General features: G+C 46.1%; 4 protein-coding genes and 1 non-coding gene across 5 annotated transcripts; 2 read left to right on the forward strand and 3 right to left on the reverse strand.

Moving 5' to 3' along the window:
- Positions 1-2,734: 2,734 nt before the first annotated feature.
- Positions 2,735-3,079, reverse strand: LOC136451857 (uncharacterized). The gene has a single exon (XM_066452547.1). It carries the CDS (start codon positions 3,077-3,079, stop codon positions 2,735-2,737), a length of 345 nt encoding a protein of 114 aa, XP_066308644.1.
- Positions 3,080-4,554: 1,475 nt separating this feature from the next.
- Positions 4,555-4,671, reverse strand: LOC136512365 (small nucleolar RNA snoR104). The gene has a single exon (XR_010773077.1). It is a non-coding gene; the product is annotated as a small nucleolar RNA snoR104 (small nucleolar RNA).
- Positions 4,672-6,029: 1,358 nt separating this feature from the next.
- Positions 6,030-8,624, forward strand: LOC136472441 (uncharacterized). Its single transcript, XM_066470151.1, has 2 exons — positions 6,030-6,453; positions 8,317-8,624. Exons 1-2 carry the CDS (start codon positions 6,128-6,130, stop codon positions 8,324-8,326), a joined length of 336 nt encoding a protein of 111 aa, XP_066326248.1. The 5' UTR covers positions 6,030-6,127; the 3' UTR covers positions 8,327-8,624.
- A 3,093-nt stretch (positions 8,625-11,717) lies between these two features.
- Positions 11,718-13,003, forward strand: LOC136472461 (uncharacterized). The gene has a single exon (XM_066470166.1). It carries the CDS (start codon positions 11,737-11,739, stop codon positions 12,829-12,831), a length of 1,095 nt encoding a protein of 364 aa, XP_066326263.1. The 5' UTR covers positions 11,718-11,736; the 3' UTR covers positions 12,832-13,003.
- Positions 13,004-13,084: 81 nt separating this feature from the next.
- LOC136472450 (nucleobase-ascorbate transporter LPE1) lies at positions 13,085-16,526 on the reverse strand. Its single transcript, XM_066470157.1, has 14 exons — positions 16,290-16,526; positions 16,040-16,137; positions 15,750-15,926; positions 15,548-15,648; positions 15,378-15,453; positions 15,234-15,293; positions 14,938-15,122; positions 14,769-14,865; positions 14,409-14,495; positions 14,262-14,320; positions 14,086-14,177; positions 13,872-13,949; positions 13,593-13,753; positions 13,085-13,510 (listed from the first exon to the last, which is right to left on the reverse strand). The coding sequence occupies exons 1-14, from the start codon at positions 16,381-16,383 to the stop codon at positions 13,292-13,294; spliced, it is 1,584 nt and encodes a 527-aa protein (XP_066326254.1). The 5' UTR covers positions 16,384-16,526; the 3' UTR covers positions 13,085-13,291.
- Between the last annotated feature and the right edge of the window lie 406 nt (positions 16,527-16,932).

The following is a 16,932-nucleotide window of genomic DNA, read 5'->3' on the forward strand; positions in this document are numbered from 1 at the left end:
CTTACTCCTATAGTGAGACTGCTAGATGCTATCATGAGGAGGACCCTGCTACCTAGGATGGGATATCATGAGGGATTGACTCACATTCAGTTGTGGCTACTGAACGCTCTGATGCAGTAAATAATCTTTGATGTTTGGGATGTCATCCTTTCTGAGATGGAGGATACACTTGCAGAGGGATTCAGAGGTCACAGGCAGCTGTCGTATGCTCACTGGATCACCTTTCTGATTCATAGTGCAGTCACAGTGAGGCCTCCTAAGATGTTGGTAGAGTATTCTGGTGCTACTATAGAGTTTCCAGCATACAATATGACACAGATGCTCCACCATAGTGTAGTGAGGACACCTAGCTAGCTGAGCTGTCGCTCAGAGGTGCCAGAGTCTGTAGCCAGCAGGATGAGACTATCCGGGGCATTACAGCGACAGAGGAGCAGCTAGATGCTCAGCAGGAGGGTATGATCTAGAGCGACCCTAGTGACAGTACAGATGATGGCTATCAAGATAACCCTTGGATGCCTCCTCGACGACATGATGGTGAGGCCAGTGGTTCCAGCTCAGCTCCACCTGCACCGCAGACAGACCCTGCTCTTCTTGCTATACTTGAGCGGATGAGGCAAGATCAGGCTCGCTAGACCCAGGAGACAGCATCTACTCTAGCGTAGGTTCAGGCTAGATAGGATGAGTTCCAGCGACAACAGCAGGCTATCCAGCAGCAACAACAGCTCCTCATGCAGTAGCAGTTATTTAGATTCATGCAACATGTCGTTACTGCCATTGGGGCTCCACCGCCACAGCTTACACCTCAGCTCGGCTAGTCTGTTACCACTTCACAGACTCTAGTTGTATAGCCCAGTGGGCTTCAGAGTTAGGGACAGACAGCTACTCAGTTTGCTTCACCTATCGAGCAGGTGTCCTAGTGGTTTGCTTCGCCAGTGATAGCCCAGGGTCCGTAGTTCACACCGCTACATACGGGCTTCACACCGGCTTAGAGTTCATCGATGCTTGTGCCAGACACCCCAGTCTCTAGAAGCCTTGGTGCTACGTTCAGTGAGTTGACAGGGCAGCCGACACCGCTAGATCTACATGTCCCTAGTCCTTCCATAGTTGCTCCTATTACTGGGACTACAGAGATGCTCCCATCGTCAGTTGCATCATCAGAGCCGCCTGCTTTAGTGATACCTGTAGAGTCACATGCTGCACCAGTACCAGATCCGACCTAGACCGCTTTAGCGTCACTTCCAGCGATAGAGGGTCATACAACTCAGAGCTCAGGATCAGATGATGTTGCTGCACAGTTCCAGATCGCTCATCGCACCTCAGCGTCCGACTCATCCGCTGCAGCCCCGTCGACCGACCCTTAGATTTTGGTGTTTGATGCCAAAGGGGGAGAGGGATCGAGTATGATAGACATAGGGGAAGCGATATATCTAGGGGGAGCTTATCTATTACATTTGGCTTTTTATGTGTGATATTTTATTATGCATTCATGTTTACCTTCATGCATTGAACTACGTACGCGTGATATTAATGTGATCGTAATATTTATGTGATAGTGATATTAATGTGATATGTGACATGCGTGCTCTCTACTTTGATATTTATATATGTCATGTCACTTGGTTATGCTCATTTGTTTTGCTTCCGCGTTTTACTCCGATGCAAATGAGCTTTATTTCTTGTACTCATGCTTATTTCATATCTATTGAGTACATCATGTTGGCTTGGGTCATATAAGCTTGCCTAACTCTTTTGTTCTTATTGTCAAAAGCTTATATGAACCAAGCATGTTGAAAACCTCATCTCTTTTACATACTCGAGGTTGTATTGTCATCAATCACCAAAAATGGGGAGATTGAAAGCATCTAGGCCCCTGGTTGGGTTTCAGTGATTAATGACAATACGGGATTACTGTGACTAACGTGTGTTTTGCAGATGCAATTAAGTTAGGTCATGGTAATGATAATTGATTGACAATCATGGTTGTCATGCCCCTACGATGGAAATCGTTTCGATTTTCAAAGGATGGACGACAAGGTTAAGGATGGACTAATTCTAAGTGTCGTTTGATGTTGAAGAGACACTTAGAGTAGTTTATGACTTTATTTTTTCTTTGGCCGTACTATTAAAGGGGGTATGGACGGATAGCTGGACCTAGATGAGTCTTGTGGGTTAGGCTGTTCCCTTGAGTTTATCAGCCGGCTTATCAGCTAAAATCTACAATATTTTTCTCTCACAAAAAATCAGTCAAGACCGGCTCATCAACCGGCTCTAACACTAGCCGAACATGCCCTGAGCGTCGTATTTCAGCATATTGATTGCCAGTACTTCAGTCACACGTTAGTAAAGTAGTAATACACAGACGCTATCTGCTATACTTTGTCAAAATTTGTGTCTTGAGGCTCAAAGTAGAAGGCTTGAGCACTGTAACCTTTTGAGTTGTCAGGAGCACTGTAACAGTTCTCACCACTCAGTTTCATTTTATAGGAAAGTACGGGCATTCAATTCATCTAAAAGGATTATGTTCATACTCTATAACTCATGGAAGATAGACACAGACAATCAGCATTTGTCCACAAGCGAGCTCTGTTCTGGGCGAAGTGTCCTGTTACATGGTTCAAGATATTGTTCAGCAGCACTCGTGAGAAAATTCAGTCAGGAAACTAATGGACCGCCAAGCAGCTTTTGAGGTAAATTTGAGCCCCGAGCTTCCTTCTGCCATAACAGTCAGTTTTCCTCATAGCAATTTCACACCTGCATCTCTAAGAGAATCTATCACGGCCTTGACCTTGCCATGGTACTTCTGATCTCTTGACATGGAGACAGATACCGCAGGGATACCCTTGAACAGCAATCGCTCCCCAAGCAACTTCCCAATCTTTGCAGCCGCAGCAACATCCCGTGTTGACTCCATGCTTGGCCTCAGCAGTTTCTCCTGAGAGCTTGCAGAGCATGTGACTCTGGCCGTCGGGGTGTGGATGACCTGAGCACTCACAAAATTGTTTGTGAAATGCATCTTCAAAATATAGGGCTTCAGGAACTTGGTGATTGCAGGTGCTCTAGCTGGTGGAGGGATAACCATATTGCCTAATCAAACTGACCTGAACAAGCCCAGAAATAAGACAAGATAATTAACCAATAGCACTGACATCTGTTCAAAAACTTCAAGATGGACAAGGATAAAAAAACAAATAACAAAGAATTGTATCTTGTGAACTATAAATCCAGGATTGCATGCAAATATATCATACTCCCTCCGTCCCTAAATGTTTGTCGTTTTCGCTTCCCAAGAAACAACTTTGACTAAATATATATTAAAAAATATTAATATTTATGGTACATAATTAGTATCATTAGATAGATATTTGAATCTAGTTTTTTAACAAATTTATTTGGAGACACAAATGCTGCACGCATTTTCTATAAATCGAGTCAAACTTATCGGCACGCAAACCGTGGCGACACACATTTAGGGACAGAGGAAGTATAGTGATATAGCATGAGGGGACCAATACTCAGTTGTTAGTGTTACACACAACTCTACAGAAAGCATGTGATAGTAATAGTATACATCATACATCGGATTTAGAACAGAGAACTTCAATGATGCACTTAATTTGTTTTGAAGTTGCTGCCTTGCTATCTCTACCATGTAGTTACACTGATACTACAAGATACATATACAGTAATGCACAGAGCAATAATATGATTGCCCTATCTTCCAAATGCCATTCAAGAGTCTACAAAAGAATAGATGATCCACATTTGGCTTTATCATCCTATAACTCTCAATCAACCAATCAGGCCTTATCATAAACTATCTGAAAACTTCAAAGACTGAGCCTCTGATGAACTAATAACTTAGGTGAAAAAACACTAGACATCAAAATTGATGGAACTATGGACTCAAAAGGCATCTTAGGATGGAAAGCCAAATCCATTCTATGTGGTTACTGACAGCAGAGTGCTTGTTTGTCATGTAAACCTTAGTACAGTCTTAGGATGTAAGAACAAATTTAGTTCAGGAAGATTGATCTGTGTAGGCATCTTAAAAATTCTGAATGGCACATTTCTTCTCTTCCACAATAAAAACAGTTTGGTGGTCGCCAGAAGTGCTGGAAATTGCAGTCACAAAGAACGAGACTAAATCATTTAAACACAATTAATAAGTAAACAATGTTTTCTTATATGCTTGTTCAAGTTGAATAATCATACTTCTGCCAGTCACCACCCCCTATTCAACTCTTTCCGCAAGAGAAAAAGGAAGAGGGGTGGCTTTTCATTGTCTATCAACATACTAAAGTTTAAACTTAGGGTAGATCCATACTTCTGACAACAAAACTGATAGAACAAAGCCTCAAGTTAACCTAGGAGGATAGGACATATAACAAAGCCACTATGAGTGGTTGTTCAAGGATTGATGTGATTCCAGGATGAACTAGAAACCAAAGCACCCCAAAAGATCTCAATGAAACAAACAAGTCCTTTTTTGTTATTAGAAAAAAAACTTAATAGAAGCAGCACGTGATCCACTCAATGTGGTTGGTAACAGTGGATATGGCTATCTTGTCATATGAGACTTGCAGATCTCACTTACAAAACCACAAGCAGGAAATGACAAGTTTACTTTAGGAAGATTGTATCAGCTGGGCATCTTTTCTTTGAATGCTACCTTTCTTTTCTTCCATTGCATAAACAGTTCCACATGGACACTGAATTGCTAATTGCTACATTAAAGATAAACCGACACATAGTGTGACATCAAGTAGTTTACATTGTACTGTATAATCACATAGTTTACAATAGTGCAAGCATAATAATCATATATATATGGCATGCACCACCTTCTGTTTATTTCAAACAGAGAAAATGGATGGACAAGTATCAGATGCACAAACAACTAAGGACCAACACATATTAGCACATAACATCTAACATTTTTGCTTGGTATAATAACAAACTTGTACTTAAAACTGTTTTTCGAAGATGTAGACTTCTGACAGTATACAGATCCTATACAAAATATAAGTACTTAAACTTAACCGAGGCTAAGACATATTTCACTGTATTTGCGTACGCAAAATCCACGAATTGAATCGGTTGCAGAGTGGAACAGAAACTGTTTCCCTGAAAGATTACAGGAAAATAGGTGAGAGCTATTCCCCACAAGAAAAGGTAATAACTGCTAGCGACAAGCTTTTCACATTCAACCATAAATCGAAAAGGGTGGCACAACACGGTTGGGTCCATAACAATTTTATCAGTTGATTCACACAAACTCACGTGGCATCAGTATTTGACTCATCATTTCATCACAGTTTTCTTCTCTATTTCGGTAACAATTTTATCAGTTGATTCACACAAACCCACGTGGCATCAGTATTTGACTCATCATTTCAAAACAATTTTCTTCTCTATTTCAATTATTCTATACATACAGGTAGGCAGTTGAACTTTACTAACCGAAGCTGCAAAAGGAACTTTGACAGATTGGGGGTTTCGTTTTACACTAAAGAGCTTACACACAAAGGGCATTTTATTATTAAAAAAACAAGTAACAGCAGGTGCAGGTTAAGATCCAAAACGAACGGAGCATAGCCAAGTCGGTCAGCAGTATACTGAACATCGAGGTCGTACTAGAACGACATTTTTCCATGCGAGCGGTGCTTCTTTCCACTGGGACAAACCCTCGCCGGGGGCATCGGCGGAAATCGCCTGCCGCTGCGTGAAACGGTGAAACCTAACGCAGGGGAGAGAGATAGAGCGGGAGAGAAAGTGTACCGCGTCAGTCGGCAGTCGCCGCGGCCGAATTCGCGAGGGCGGCGGCTCGCAAATCGCAATCGCCCGTCGTCGGCTCGCAAATCGCAATCGCCCGTCGTCGCCACTGGCACTCAGAGCCCCAAATTACGACTGGAGTTGCAATGGGAAGAGGAAACTATTTTGCGGGGTTTGCCACTTTGACCTACGAACTCTATAGGAAATTTAAAAGACCACAGGGGTCTAACTGCAGAAAGAAAAACGAACGGTCACGAAAGTATACATCCCGAATCCGACGCTCCATCGAGTGTGTGCGGCGGCGGCTACAGTGAGTGTGTGCGGCGGCGGCGGCGGGAGGAGACGAAAGAGAACGATGCAGGCGGTGGCACGGGCGGCGCGTGGGCTCGCGGCCGCGGCTGCGGCTGCGCGGCCGTCGGTGATGGAGGCAGGGCACCGCGGGCAGGTGCAGCAAGCCCGGGGCATCGTGGTGCAGGTGAGGGACGGGAACCTGGAGCGGGCGCTGTCGGTCATGGAGCGCAAGATGCGGTCCAGCGGCATGGAGCGCCTCATCCGGGCGCGCACCCACCACCACGTCAAGGACTCGGAGAAGCGCGTGCTCGCGCGTAAGGCGCTTATGCAGCGCGTCCGGTCCCAGGAGCTCGGCAAGAAGCTCCGCGAGATCCTCATCAAGAAGATCAGGTCAGGGCCACCCTCCCATCTCCACCAATACCTGTACCTGTTAGCGCAACGCTTCTGTAGTTCTGTGTGCTTGTGCTTGCCGTCTCTTGCCGGTTGATTTGTTGATCAGACATTAGTGGGTTGCGGTGACGAATTGGAATGTGTCCTATTGTGATCGCCAAGTGCTCGACGAAATGCCTGGTGAAGTTCTATTTACCACGCTTAGTGGAATTGAGTGGGTTTGCGGATTGAGTTGCGCTGAGGAGAATTTTGACTTCTGAGCGCAGTTTCACCCTGGCCCAGGGGGCTGGATTGGAAGGCTTGTGTGAGCTGAGAATCCATAGTTCAGATGGAATACTTTCATTTGCACCCAACTCATCCTTAGCTCACTTAGGCATAGTACCAGGATGTTGAACATGCTACAAATTTAGGAGCCTTCTGGTAGATATTTTCATGGCATGTGGTGATCCAACTTATTAGGTTGCACAGGTTTGTATCACTAATTTGATATTGCATCTTTATCATATTTGTTGCAAATTTGGCACTCCATCCTTTTTATAAACCTTTGGTATTATATCTAGCTGATTTAGGCTTGATTCTTTTAATCCCTTTTTATTAGGTTATATAATCGCTAGAATTTGAGCTCCATTAGCAAAGTTCTGGGTAATCTCTTTCTTGTCTGTTAAAAAATGCCTAATAAGGTGAATTTTTTATAAATAGTAGAGTGACTGCACACGCTGCCCTCAGATCAGAGATTTATAAATTTCATGTGTTCACAATCAGAAGTGGAGAAAATAGCTAACCTATGACCCGAGTGTATGATCCAATAATGAATTCAATATTTTTTGTGACTCTACTGAACATAAGAGTCTAACTGGTTGGTTTAGCTCCTTATGAATATTAAAGTAATTCATAAGTTACAAATTACTTGATCCGAAATTAGCTCCATACATGTCACATTGATTAAGAGAGTTGTCCCCTTTTCAGATAGTAATAGAGTTATCCCATTGGAAGTGTTATATTTCATCTGAAGTGTTATATTAATTCTAAAGACTTCTCTACCTTTTTCTCACTGAATTTGTCTAGTGAGTAGTGAATGTAGCCTACCCCAACTTGTTTGGGACTTAAAGGCTTTGTTGTTGTTGAGTAGTGAATGTAGATGCATATGCCAATGAACTTTCTTGGTGCCTCAATACATTTATGTAAAATATTGCATTTCCTGATGTCATGTATTTTCAGCATATATTCCTGTACACAGCTCATACTACCTTGCAAGTTGCATTGCCCATATACTATCTGAGTTCTGATAGGCAGCCAGTAGCCCACTATTTTTTAGTCTAACCTGCTAGAATGTTCTTGATGAATTGACCAGTTGCAAATAGCTTACAAATCCAAGAACTAATAAAAAGGCGCACACTGAAATGTAGAATAGCATCCCAGAGTTGCCCCTTTTGTTTATTTTATAATCATGAAAATAGGTTACTAATTTACAAGTGAACATTCATTGCGCAGAAGAATTGTTGCATTATACAGTAGTATTTATATATAGTGTGATACAATAGCATTTTATCTTAGCTCTGACTTGTGTGGGTTGTGATCATAGCTGTGATCTCATATTTGATTAGTTATCATGGTTATTATTAGTTATGACCACGTTGCCACATTCTGATCCATCATTTAGGTGTCTGAGAATGTCGTGCAAATAGTCACTGTTGGTGATATGCCAATACAACACCAATCAGTTGGAACTATGTTGCTGTTTAACTTTTATTTACTATTTTTGCTTCATCAGCAAACTAATACGGTATAGGCGGTTGGTGTGTACCTTCGTTGTTTGCATGAACCGTTCTCTTTATTCATTGGGAAATGATTTGCTCTATGCAGGGGCCAGTGAGGGCATCAGGACATTGGCCGTTTACCGGTAGCATTTGTGTGTGGTTGCTCCGTTTTGAGCTAAGCGTTTAGCGATGTGGGATACTTCATTGATGGATCTGTAGTGCAGTTTGAGAATAACCTTGAGCAAAAAAACTTTTGCTATATTGCATGGACGACAGATTGATGATAAAACTATTGTTTTTTTATTGTACGACTTAGTATCTATATGGATTTAATTGCTGTTGGTGCTTGACTTATGTGCGTGCAAATGCTGTATGAACAAAGTGTGGCAATGCTTAAACCATGGTACACGAGATGACTGGAAGAAAACAGAAATGAAAAATCTCGTTTCTGAAAAATGTTTTACACAAGTGATATCGTTTACAAGTTACGACAAGTACACAAGTGAAAAATGTTTTACACAAGTGTGGCAATGCTTAAACCATGGGAATCATCTCAATACATGTTCCTATGCTCATTCCAAGCTTATCTAACTTTGCAAACTTCCCCTTCTCTACCTGTATCTTGTCTTCCTATTCTGTCTTTTTCCAAATCTCTCTTTAAAAAAAAACGAATCAGATAGGAGAGAGTTGTCGATTATATTAAAAAGTAGATGAAGCCCAGACTCAAAATAAACATATACAACTTCGGACATTTGGATTGGGACATCGATACGCACCGAAACCCAAACTCAAGGAAAGAGAAAAAGAAAAAAAAAACAATGGTTGGTCGGAAAGGGACATCGACATGAGCCGCACACGCTCTTAACTAAAGAGTAGAAGCTCAAGAAGTAATACCACTAAAAGCATAGTCCGCTCTCAAATAAAAACCTAGTTTGCTCTCAAATAAAAACCTAGTTCACTCACTGAAGCATCCATGGGAACGGTTAAAAGCACACACTAACCTAGAAAGACTAAATGGGTAAAAAAAAAACCGCGGTAAGCAGGCGGTCACTTATCTAGGGGTGAGGTATAGCGTTTGTAGGGTGCAAATGCACTCCAAAAGTTGAAAAACCAGTGACTTTTGACTACAATTTTACCATATATACACACGCTCTACGACACAAGCATATACACGAACACGACAAGTGCATCTACTCCCCCTATTTTAAATATATGATGTTTTGTTTTGTAAATACATTGTTTTTACTATGTATTTAGACATAGTATATATCTGAGTATATATCAAAACTACATGTCTAGAAAGACCAAAACATCTTATAATTTGGAATGAAGTGAGTACTTTATAGACTAAAGACATATTTGGATGATCCATAGAGCTAATAATTAGTTGCTAATAATTAGTTTTTTTTATCAAGCAGGCCAGCTAATAGTCTAGCTAATTGTTAATTGGGTAATAATTAACAGTTATCTCATTAGTTAGGCAAAACAAATAATAGTTAGCTAGCTAATATTAGCTATGAACTATTAGCTAGCTATCTTTTAGCAGCTAATCAATCTAAATAGGATCTAAGCTATTTGGCTTGGAACATGACATTTTTAAACTTTTCAAAGTTTAGGTATAGACATGTCCTAAATTTACACACACCCTCTTCAACGCTGCTGGTCCTCAGATTTAACGTTGGCGGTCGTGACGTTATGTTCTTGAGTCCAGTGAAGCTCCTTCTAAATTTACGACTCAAGATATCAAATCCTCGAAGACACAGACCGATCAGACAATCGAGGAGAGTGTCGACTGTACTATCGAAGTGTGAGAACGAGGATATGCAATGTCTTTATTGTGGCTATTTCTCTCAAGAGGCCCAGCGTCCCAATGGAGGCATCACCAGTGTTTGCATCAGCGGAAGTGCAGTTTTATTCTAAAGAATCCTTTTGTGTACCGGTGTTATCAAGCTCTTTGTAAAGCCACCTTGCTGGTTCTATTGCCGTAGCCTTGGAGCTACAAGTTAGTTCTTGGGATAGAATTCCCAGATGCTTGTACTTTGGTTTCAATGCTTAATATATTTGAGTTCTTGTAAAAAAACACAAACTGACCCTTTAAACAGGATAAACAAATGATTAACAGCATGTTCGGTTGACTGGTTCGTATCATTGCTGGTTCGTGAAGAAGTACTGCTGGCTGGTTTGTGTGAGAGAAAAATACTGTTTCGGCTGGAAATTTACGATCGTTTACGACAAGCCACAGCCAAATAAACAGGCTGAATAGATACAGCGTACCACCGTGTAGCGTTCAAACGATATCTAAACAGACTAAATGATCGTTTAGGTGAGCAATGCTTATTTCCAACGAAGAAATGTAAAACAGAGCAAACGAAGAACACACGGTAATAGAAAAAAGTGTAGGAATTAAAAAAAGTGGAGGAATTGACACCCACATATAAATATTTTTTTTGAAGGAAACCCACGTATAAATATGGTAAAGACTTTATTACGAAAGGCCGGGTTAACCCATCAGTCCGCACACCCGCGTCCCACCCTTCTCTCTCTCTCAGTCGTCTTCCTTCTCTCCTTATTCGCCCATCGCACGCCTGGCGCCTGCGCGCTCTCTCTCCCCGGCGGCGACCTCCTATCCGTGCCCGCGCCATCGCCCCATCTCCTCCCCCGCCGTTAGGGTTCCAACGGTGGTGGCGAATTCAGCTTTGGCGAGGTACGTCCTCCTCCTCCTCCGCGCCCGCGCCACCCCATTCTTCTCAAGCTCCGGCGGCCGTAGAAGAGAAGGGGTTTAGGGGAGAAAGACTGGCCAGACGATGGGGAGGCCAGCGGGCGGTTTTGGGGCCCTGGTGGCGGTGAAGACGGCTGAGCCAAGCCGGAGCGGGGGCGCCATGGCCATGGCGCCAGCGACGGGGAGGAGGGGAAGAAGGTGGCGCCGCAGACGGCGGGGCGATGAGGAAGAAGATGAACCTGTCATGTTGAGTAGGAACACGTGTGTGGAGCGGCCGAGCGTACGATAGCCGTATCCTATAAATATTGATATTATTATTGTATTGAAATCTAGTTAAATTTAAAATTAATCGACCCACAAATAACAGTACTGTTTTCGTTTTCGTTTACTTGTCACCGAATTTTTACCGTAGCAATTTTGACCATATATTTTTTTCTGCAAAAAATTTTTAGATACATCAAGCTTTCACATATATGATTTTTTATTGAACATACTTCATTAGTGTTATATACATTGAAATATCTAAGATTTTTTTAGAAGAAAAAATAGATGATTAAATTTGCTATAGTAAAAAGTTGCTGACAAATAAACACAGCCGGAGGGAAGTACGCCCTACCTGACAGCTTCTACACGAAAGCTGCAGAAAACAGTAGGCTAGACAGAGCCAGAACCGAGAAGAGGCTCGGAAAATCTATGGATGGTGGGCCACTACCCGCGAAAGAAGAAGCTAATAAAGCGATTCCGTCAATCTCTCTTTTTTCCGGGTCACGTTCCTGCACAAGGTCCATCGCCGAGAGGGGAGAAGCGATGGAGGCGGCGCCGAGCGCCAAGCCGAGGCGGGAGCCGCCTCCCATCCCTCCCAACTACGTCAGCCTCAAGCGGCTCCAGGAGCTTCGCCTTAAGGAGGAGGAGGAGAAGCGGCGGCGGGAGGAGGAGGCCGCCGCCGCCAAGCGGGCGGCGGCGCTAAAGGCGGAGGAGGCGGCCATGGACGCCGCGGTTAAGCGGGAGGCGGCACTGAAGGCAGAGACGAAGGGCCGCGCAGTCTCGCGCGAGGCCTTCTGCGGGGTCAAGGAGAGGCATCGAGGAGGGCGCGCACAAGGGCAGGGCCACCAGTGGGTGGCCGTGGGGTATGGGGCACCAGCCACGACCCCGTGGCCAACGCCGACGTGCGGGGAAGCTGCGGCACGGGAGAAGGAATGGATTGTAGAAGGTAACCGTGGCAAGAAGGGGCCGGACGATGCCGCGGACAATGCACCCCATCCCCATGGCGGATGCAAGTCGCCGTGGAAGGGGAAGAAGAAGGCCTCCTCGTGCCATACTGTAGGCGATCCAGGTAATCTGGCCAAGGCGGCGGCTCCTGCAGCATCGAACGGTGGCAAGCCGGAGAAGAAGAGCGAAATCAAGGCGATGGGGAAGGCCTCGGCCGCCCCACTCGATCCGGGGAAGGCGGCCGTCGCATCATCCCCAGGCCACTTGACTTGCAAGGGGAGGAAGGGCGCGGGTGGCCGGAGCGCAGAGACGAGCCCGGGCGATGCTCCGGCGAAGACGGCTGGTCCGTCGCCGCCGCGAGGCGTCAAGTCGGGCAACACGGGGAAACCGAGACCTGCAGCACCCAGGCTCGCAGACGCCGCGACAGGCCGCGATTCTCCGGAGGGGAAGGATGCGGCTCCGGCCCAGGCCCCTCCCACCTCGGCCGCCGATGGCAGCAGCAAACCGACCGTGGAGACGAAGCCCGAGGGCCTAGTTGAAGGGCAGCGCCGGCAACCGGCACAATTTGGGAAGAGGTCGGCTGAACCCTGGCGCGGCCGCGGCAATGGGGCTGCAGAGCCCCACGGGCGTGTGTGGGTGCCCAAGGCCAAGGCGGCGGCGGCTGGATCATCTGCTGGCACCGGCGACAAATAGTTGGGTTGCCATTTCGGGTAGTAACTTGACTATGCTTTTGCTTAAGTGAACCCTTGACTAGTGCATGGATGATGTGGGAATTTTTTTTTCCCGAAAGGACGGCAAAAGCTTTGCCGCAGATCTTATTAGACGGTGAATGATGTGGGAAAATAATCGAAGCCATGTTCTTCAATCAATTGCTGTCAAGGCATTTGTGTTCTGTTTCGAATCTGAAGCAAAAATGGAGACTGAATTATTGCAGAATTCTCCCCCTGGTTGATGGCGATACCATCATACTCTCCCAGTAATTACAAAAGTTTATCATCCAAAATGCTTTTTATAAGGCAAATCAAAACATCAAGCTCCCTCCCAACTGCTTGATAGGAATATAACATATGGTTCTATTGCCTTTGAACTAATGTTCAGCTTCTACGCTCCACCAGTTACATAGAACTTGGTCTGTCATCTTCCTCTCGGCATCCTAAAGCGAGGGGAAGTACCTGCTCAAGCCATAAGGAAGACGGTAGAACTCCTCGCTCCTGGCATCATACTTGTAGGACTTGAACTTCTCCCACCAGAACCAACCCCTGTCCTTCTTCACACTAACCTCCCAGTACAGGTGGGTGCAGTCCAGAAGGTAGGCCAGTATGGCGGCCACCGTCGCCGGCGATGAGAAGATGACATTGACCATCACATTGAACTGCAATGGCAAGTAGGAGAAAGAGGTGAGAATGTGGAAGTTTAATGGAATTTGTTTCGTCTATGGCATCGAGTTCGCATACCGCGACTGAATGGGTGTGAACTGGTCCGAAGCCAAAGAACATCTCGTAGACCCGGAAGTACTGTGGGATTGACAGTCCCAGGAACAACGAGATGCTGAGTATGAACTTTGTTCTCAAGGAGTTGAGGTTGCAGTACTGAAGGAAGGAGAAGCCTGCACCAGCTGTTTCAGGCAGAAAGCAAGTTTAGATCAACAAAACACGGTATGAAAAAACGTCAGATTCTATACTATGATGGGTAAAAGTCTAAAACTGTCGTGGATGCTGACAGTTAAGGCTTACCTGCATAAGCCCAGAGGACACAATACAGTGCAGAGAAAAGCGGCAATGGAATGGATGCAAGAACCGCCCCGAATTTGCCTGTTGATTTGCAGTTCGTATCAGTCAGGTGCAATAACTAACCATGAAATGCTGCATCATTATCTAGAAAAAAACACATGAAAGTCTGGAGACTCCTGATATAGTGCTAAAAGTTTCAGAGAATGAGAGAGCCTACTAAACAATGAGAAGAAAATCATGAACAAGGCTGAGATCTTTATAACTCGCCGGCTTCCAACTCGCGTCACTGCCAACAGGCCTGCATTCTCACTTTGAAAGCAACAAAGGCAGGTTACTTCAAAGCTTTCAGCTTGCTAACTGAGATTATCAACTGATTAAAGTAGAGTGCATTACACTGAAGCAGCTGTTCCTGTCAGTGTACCGCACATCCCGTCCAGTATGATAGATATGCCCTGATATTTGTTGGAAGTTGCTTTCCAGTCAGTGAAAATCCTTGTAAAGGACAGTTAGAAGAACTGAACATTTTGATTATTTGATTACCTCCCAGCCAACTCCACGCGAGAACACAGAGGGTGGGGTGAACGTCGCGCCTGAGTATCTTGACACTGCGATTAAGGTGCCGGTAGACTGCATTGGAAGTTCCTCGTCATCAGAGTCAGCATAGGGTACTCTTAGGGACATACTAATCGGCCTTAGAACAAGCAATTGTATTGTTCAAGATGCTAATGCTATTTGCTTTAACTATTTCGAGTCCTTTTGGAATGTTGCCAATGTTTACTGAATTAGCTTCAGACAATTTCACGTCCTTTCGGAACGTTTCCAATGTTCACTAAAATCTTTACCAGGGACTATTTTGCATCCTTACTGACGAAATAAAAGAAGAACACAGTGCGTGTGTACCTCAATAAGTGATGCAAAAGAAGCAGCCATCATGGCGAAGCAATCCTGGAAGCAGAAAATCGGGTATCCCCACTGGAACGGATACGGAAACCTCACCCTGTTCGGAAGCAGAAATCAGACAGAGCACATCAAAGATCGGTGCACTGATTGTGCTTCACAATTAGCATACCAAGGTGAGGCCTCGATGATCCCGGAGCGGTCGGTGCGGCAGGTGAACTGCGTCACGGGGCCCCTCTCGTTGTAGGCGCCGGCGGCCGTCAGGATCTCGGCGTAGATCCACACGATGATGACGGTCACCAGCACGGCGCACCGGCCGAACACGATGCTCCCCTTAGCGAAGTAGTGGGCGGCGTACTGCAAGGCGGAAAACGGATGTCAGTCGCTGCAGAAGCCATGGCGCCGTACGGTCGGCAGGGTAGGGTAGGGTCATCCTCCACCGCCAGCCACCGGGTTGGTTGATGTTACCTCTGCGAAGATCACCACGAGGACGAGGGCGGGGAGACCCACTTCGATGCATTTGGTGACCTGCAGGAGAGACTAGACTGATTAGCAAGCTGCAGCAGCGGCCAAAGAAGACGACGAGACTACTCGGCCGTGCCGCGAGCTCACCCCGGGGAACGCGAAGTAGAAGAGTCCCAGGCCCGAGAGCGTGACGAAGGGGACCGCCGCGAGGGGGCTCAAGAACCTGAAACGCACGGGCCAGGGCACAAGATGACAGCGACAGCTTCAGTACTCAGTACAAGAGCAAGATGTGTCATTACCAAAAGAAAAGACTTAACCTTATGAAGACTCTCCATATGCCGAAGAAGCCGACGACGGCCTGGAAGACGCCGGCGATGATGAGCGCGCCCTGGAGCGACCTCATCGTGAACACGAACCTCTGAACAGGCGGCACCGATGGAATCGATCAGCTGCGGTGACTGAAGAAAGAACAGAGGAAGCAGAATCGATCCTTAGCGTGTAGTGCGTGTGCGTGCGCACCTCGAGAGGGTCGATGACGAGCGCGTATCGCGGGCTGAGGATGATGGCGACGGCCGGGTAGATGTAGGTGTAGGAGCCGCTCATCACGGCGGGGAGCCGCGTGCCGAAGTGGACCTGCAGCAGCGTGTTGATCCCGGAGAGGAACAGGATGGTCTGGATCACGATCGCCTTCTCATACTGCATGCATGCGTCCATCGATCAGTGCTCGTCCGTCCACAGGTCCGGGCAAACGAAATAAAGGGGAATGGAGAAGAAGGAAGTCAGTCAGTCAGTCAGTCAGGCTCACATACATGGCCGCCGCCCATGAGCGGGACGATGATGGTGGCGATGAGGACGGTGGTGCCGAGCATCACCAGGTAGTGCTGGAAGCCCACGAGCACCGTCGTGACTGCAGCAGATCAGCACGGAACGACAAGCGGTTCAGAGACAGCCCACGGACCATCGACCCACCGGCCGGCGTTATCAGCGCGTGGAGGCGGGTGGCAATCAAAGCAAAGCAAATAAAAACCAAATGGTGACAGGCAGCTGTATGTAACGTACGCCATGGCGGGGGGCTGGTGATGCAGAAGTCGAGGCCGGCGAACTGCTCCTTGACGGCGTGCACAACCAGTTCATCGGCCTTGGGGGGAGGCATGGCGCCGGCCGGCCCCGCGGGCTAGCTCCTCGCCGCGCGGCGGCGCACCAGCAATGCAGGTCTGCGAAGGAAGACGAAGGAAGAGGGTGATCCGTGGGACTGTGGGAGATGGGGACGGAGGAAGACGAAGGGGGAGGGGGAGGTTTGCGAAGAAGCGGTCGGGGGAAGAATCGCCGGAGCGGCTCCCCTTTATGTAAGCCCGGGCTTCTGCTGTCGCGTGCGTGCGTGCGTTTCCGGTTCACTGCAGCTGTGCAGCATCAGTAGCCTTTTCAGGTTTCACCGCACCACGTCCTAATCATCAGGGACCAGTTTGTTTTCAGATCAATCATCTGTTCTTCTTAATCTCTATGTATGTACTTAATTAATTAAAAATAAAAGAAAGGGAGCTGCTATACGTACGGAGTACTAATAAGTAAGTGGGCTGAAGCCAGTGGCGGATGCAGAATATGATTGAAAGGGGTTGGTCTCTTCTTCTTCCTCTCTCTTTCTTCATTTTTCTTCTTTCCTCCACCTCTTCTTCTCCGTCACCCTCCCTATATTTTCATTGAT

This window comes from Miscanthus floridulus, chromosome 1, assembly GCF_019320115.1.
Source record: "Miscanthus floridulus cultivar M001 chromosome 1, ASM1932011v1, whole genome shotgun sequence".
Classification (NCBI taxonomy): Eukaryota; Viridiplantae; Streptophyta; class Magnoliopsida; order Poales; family Poaceae; genus Miscanthus; species Miscanthus floridulus.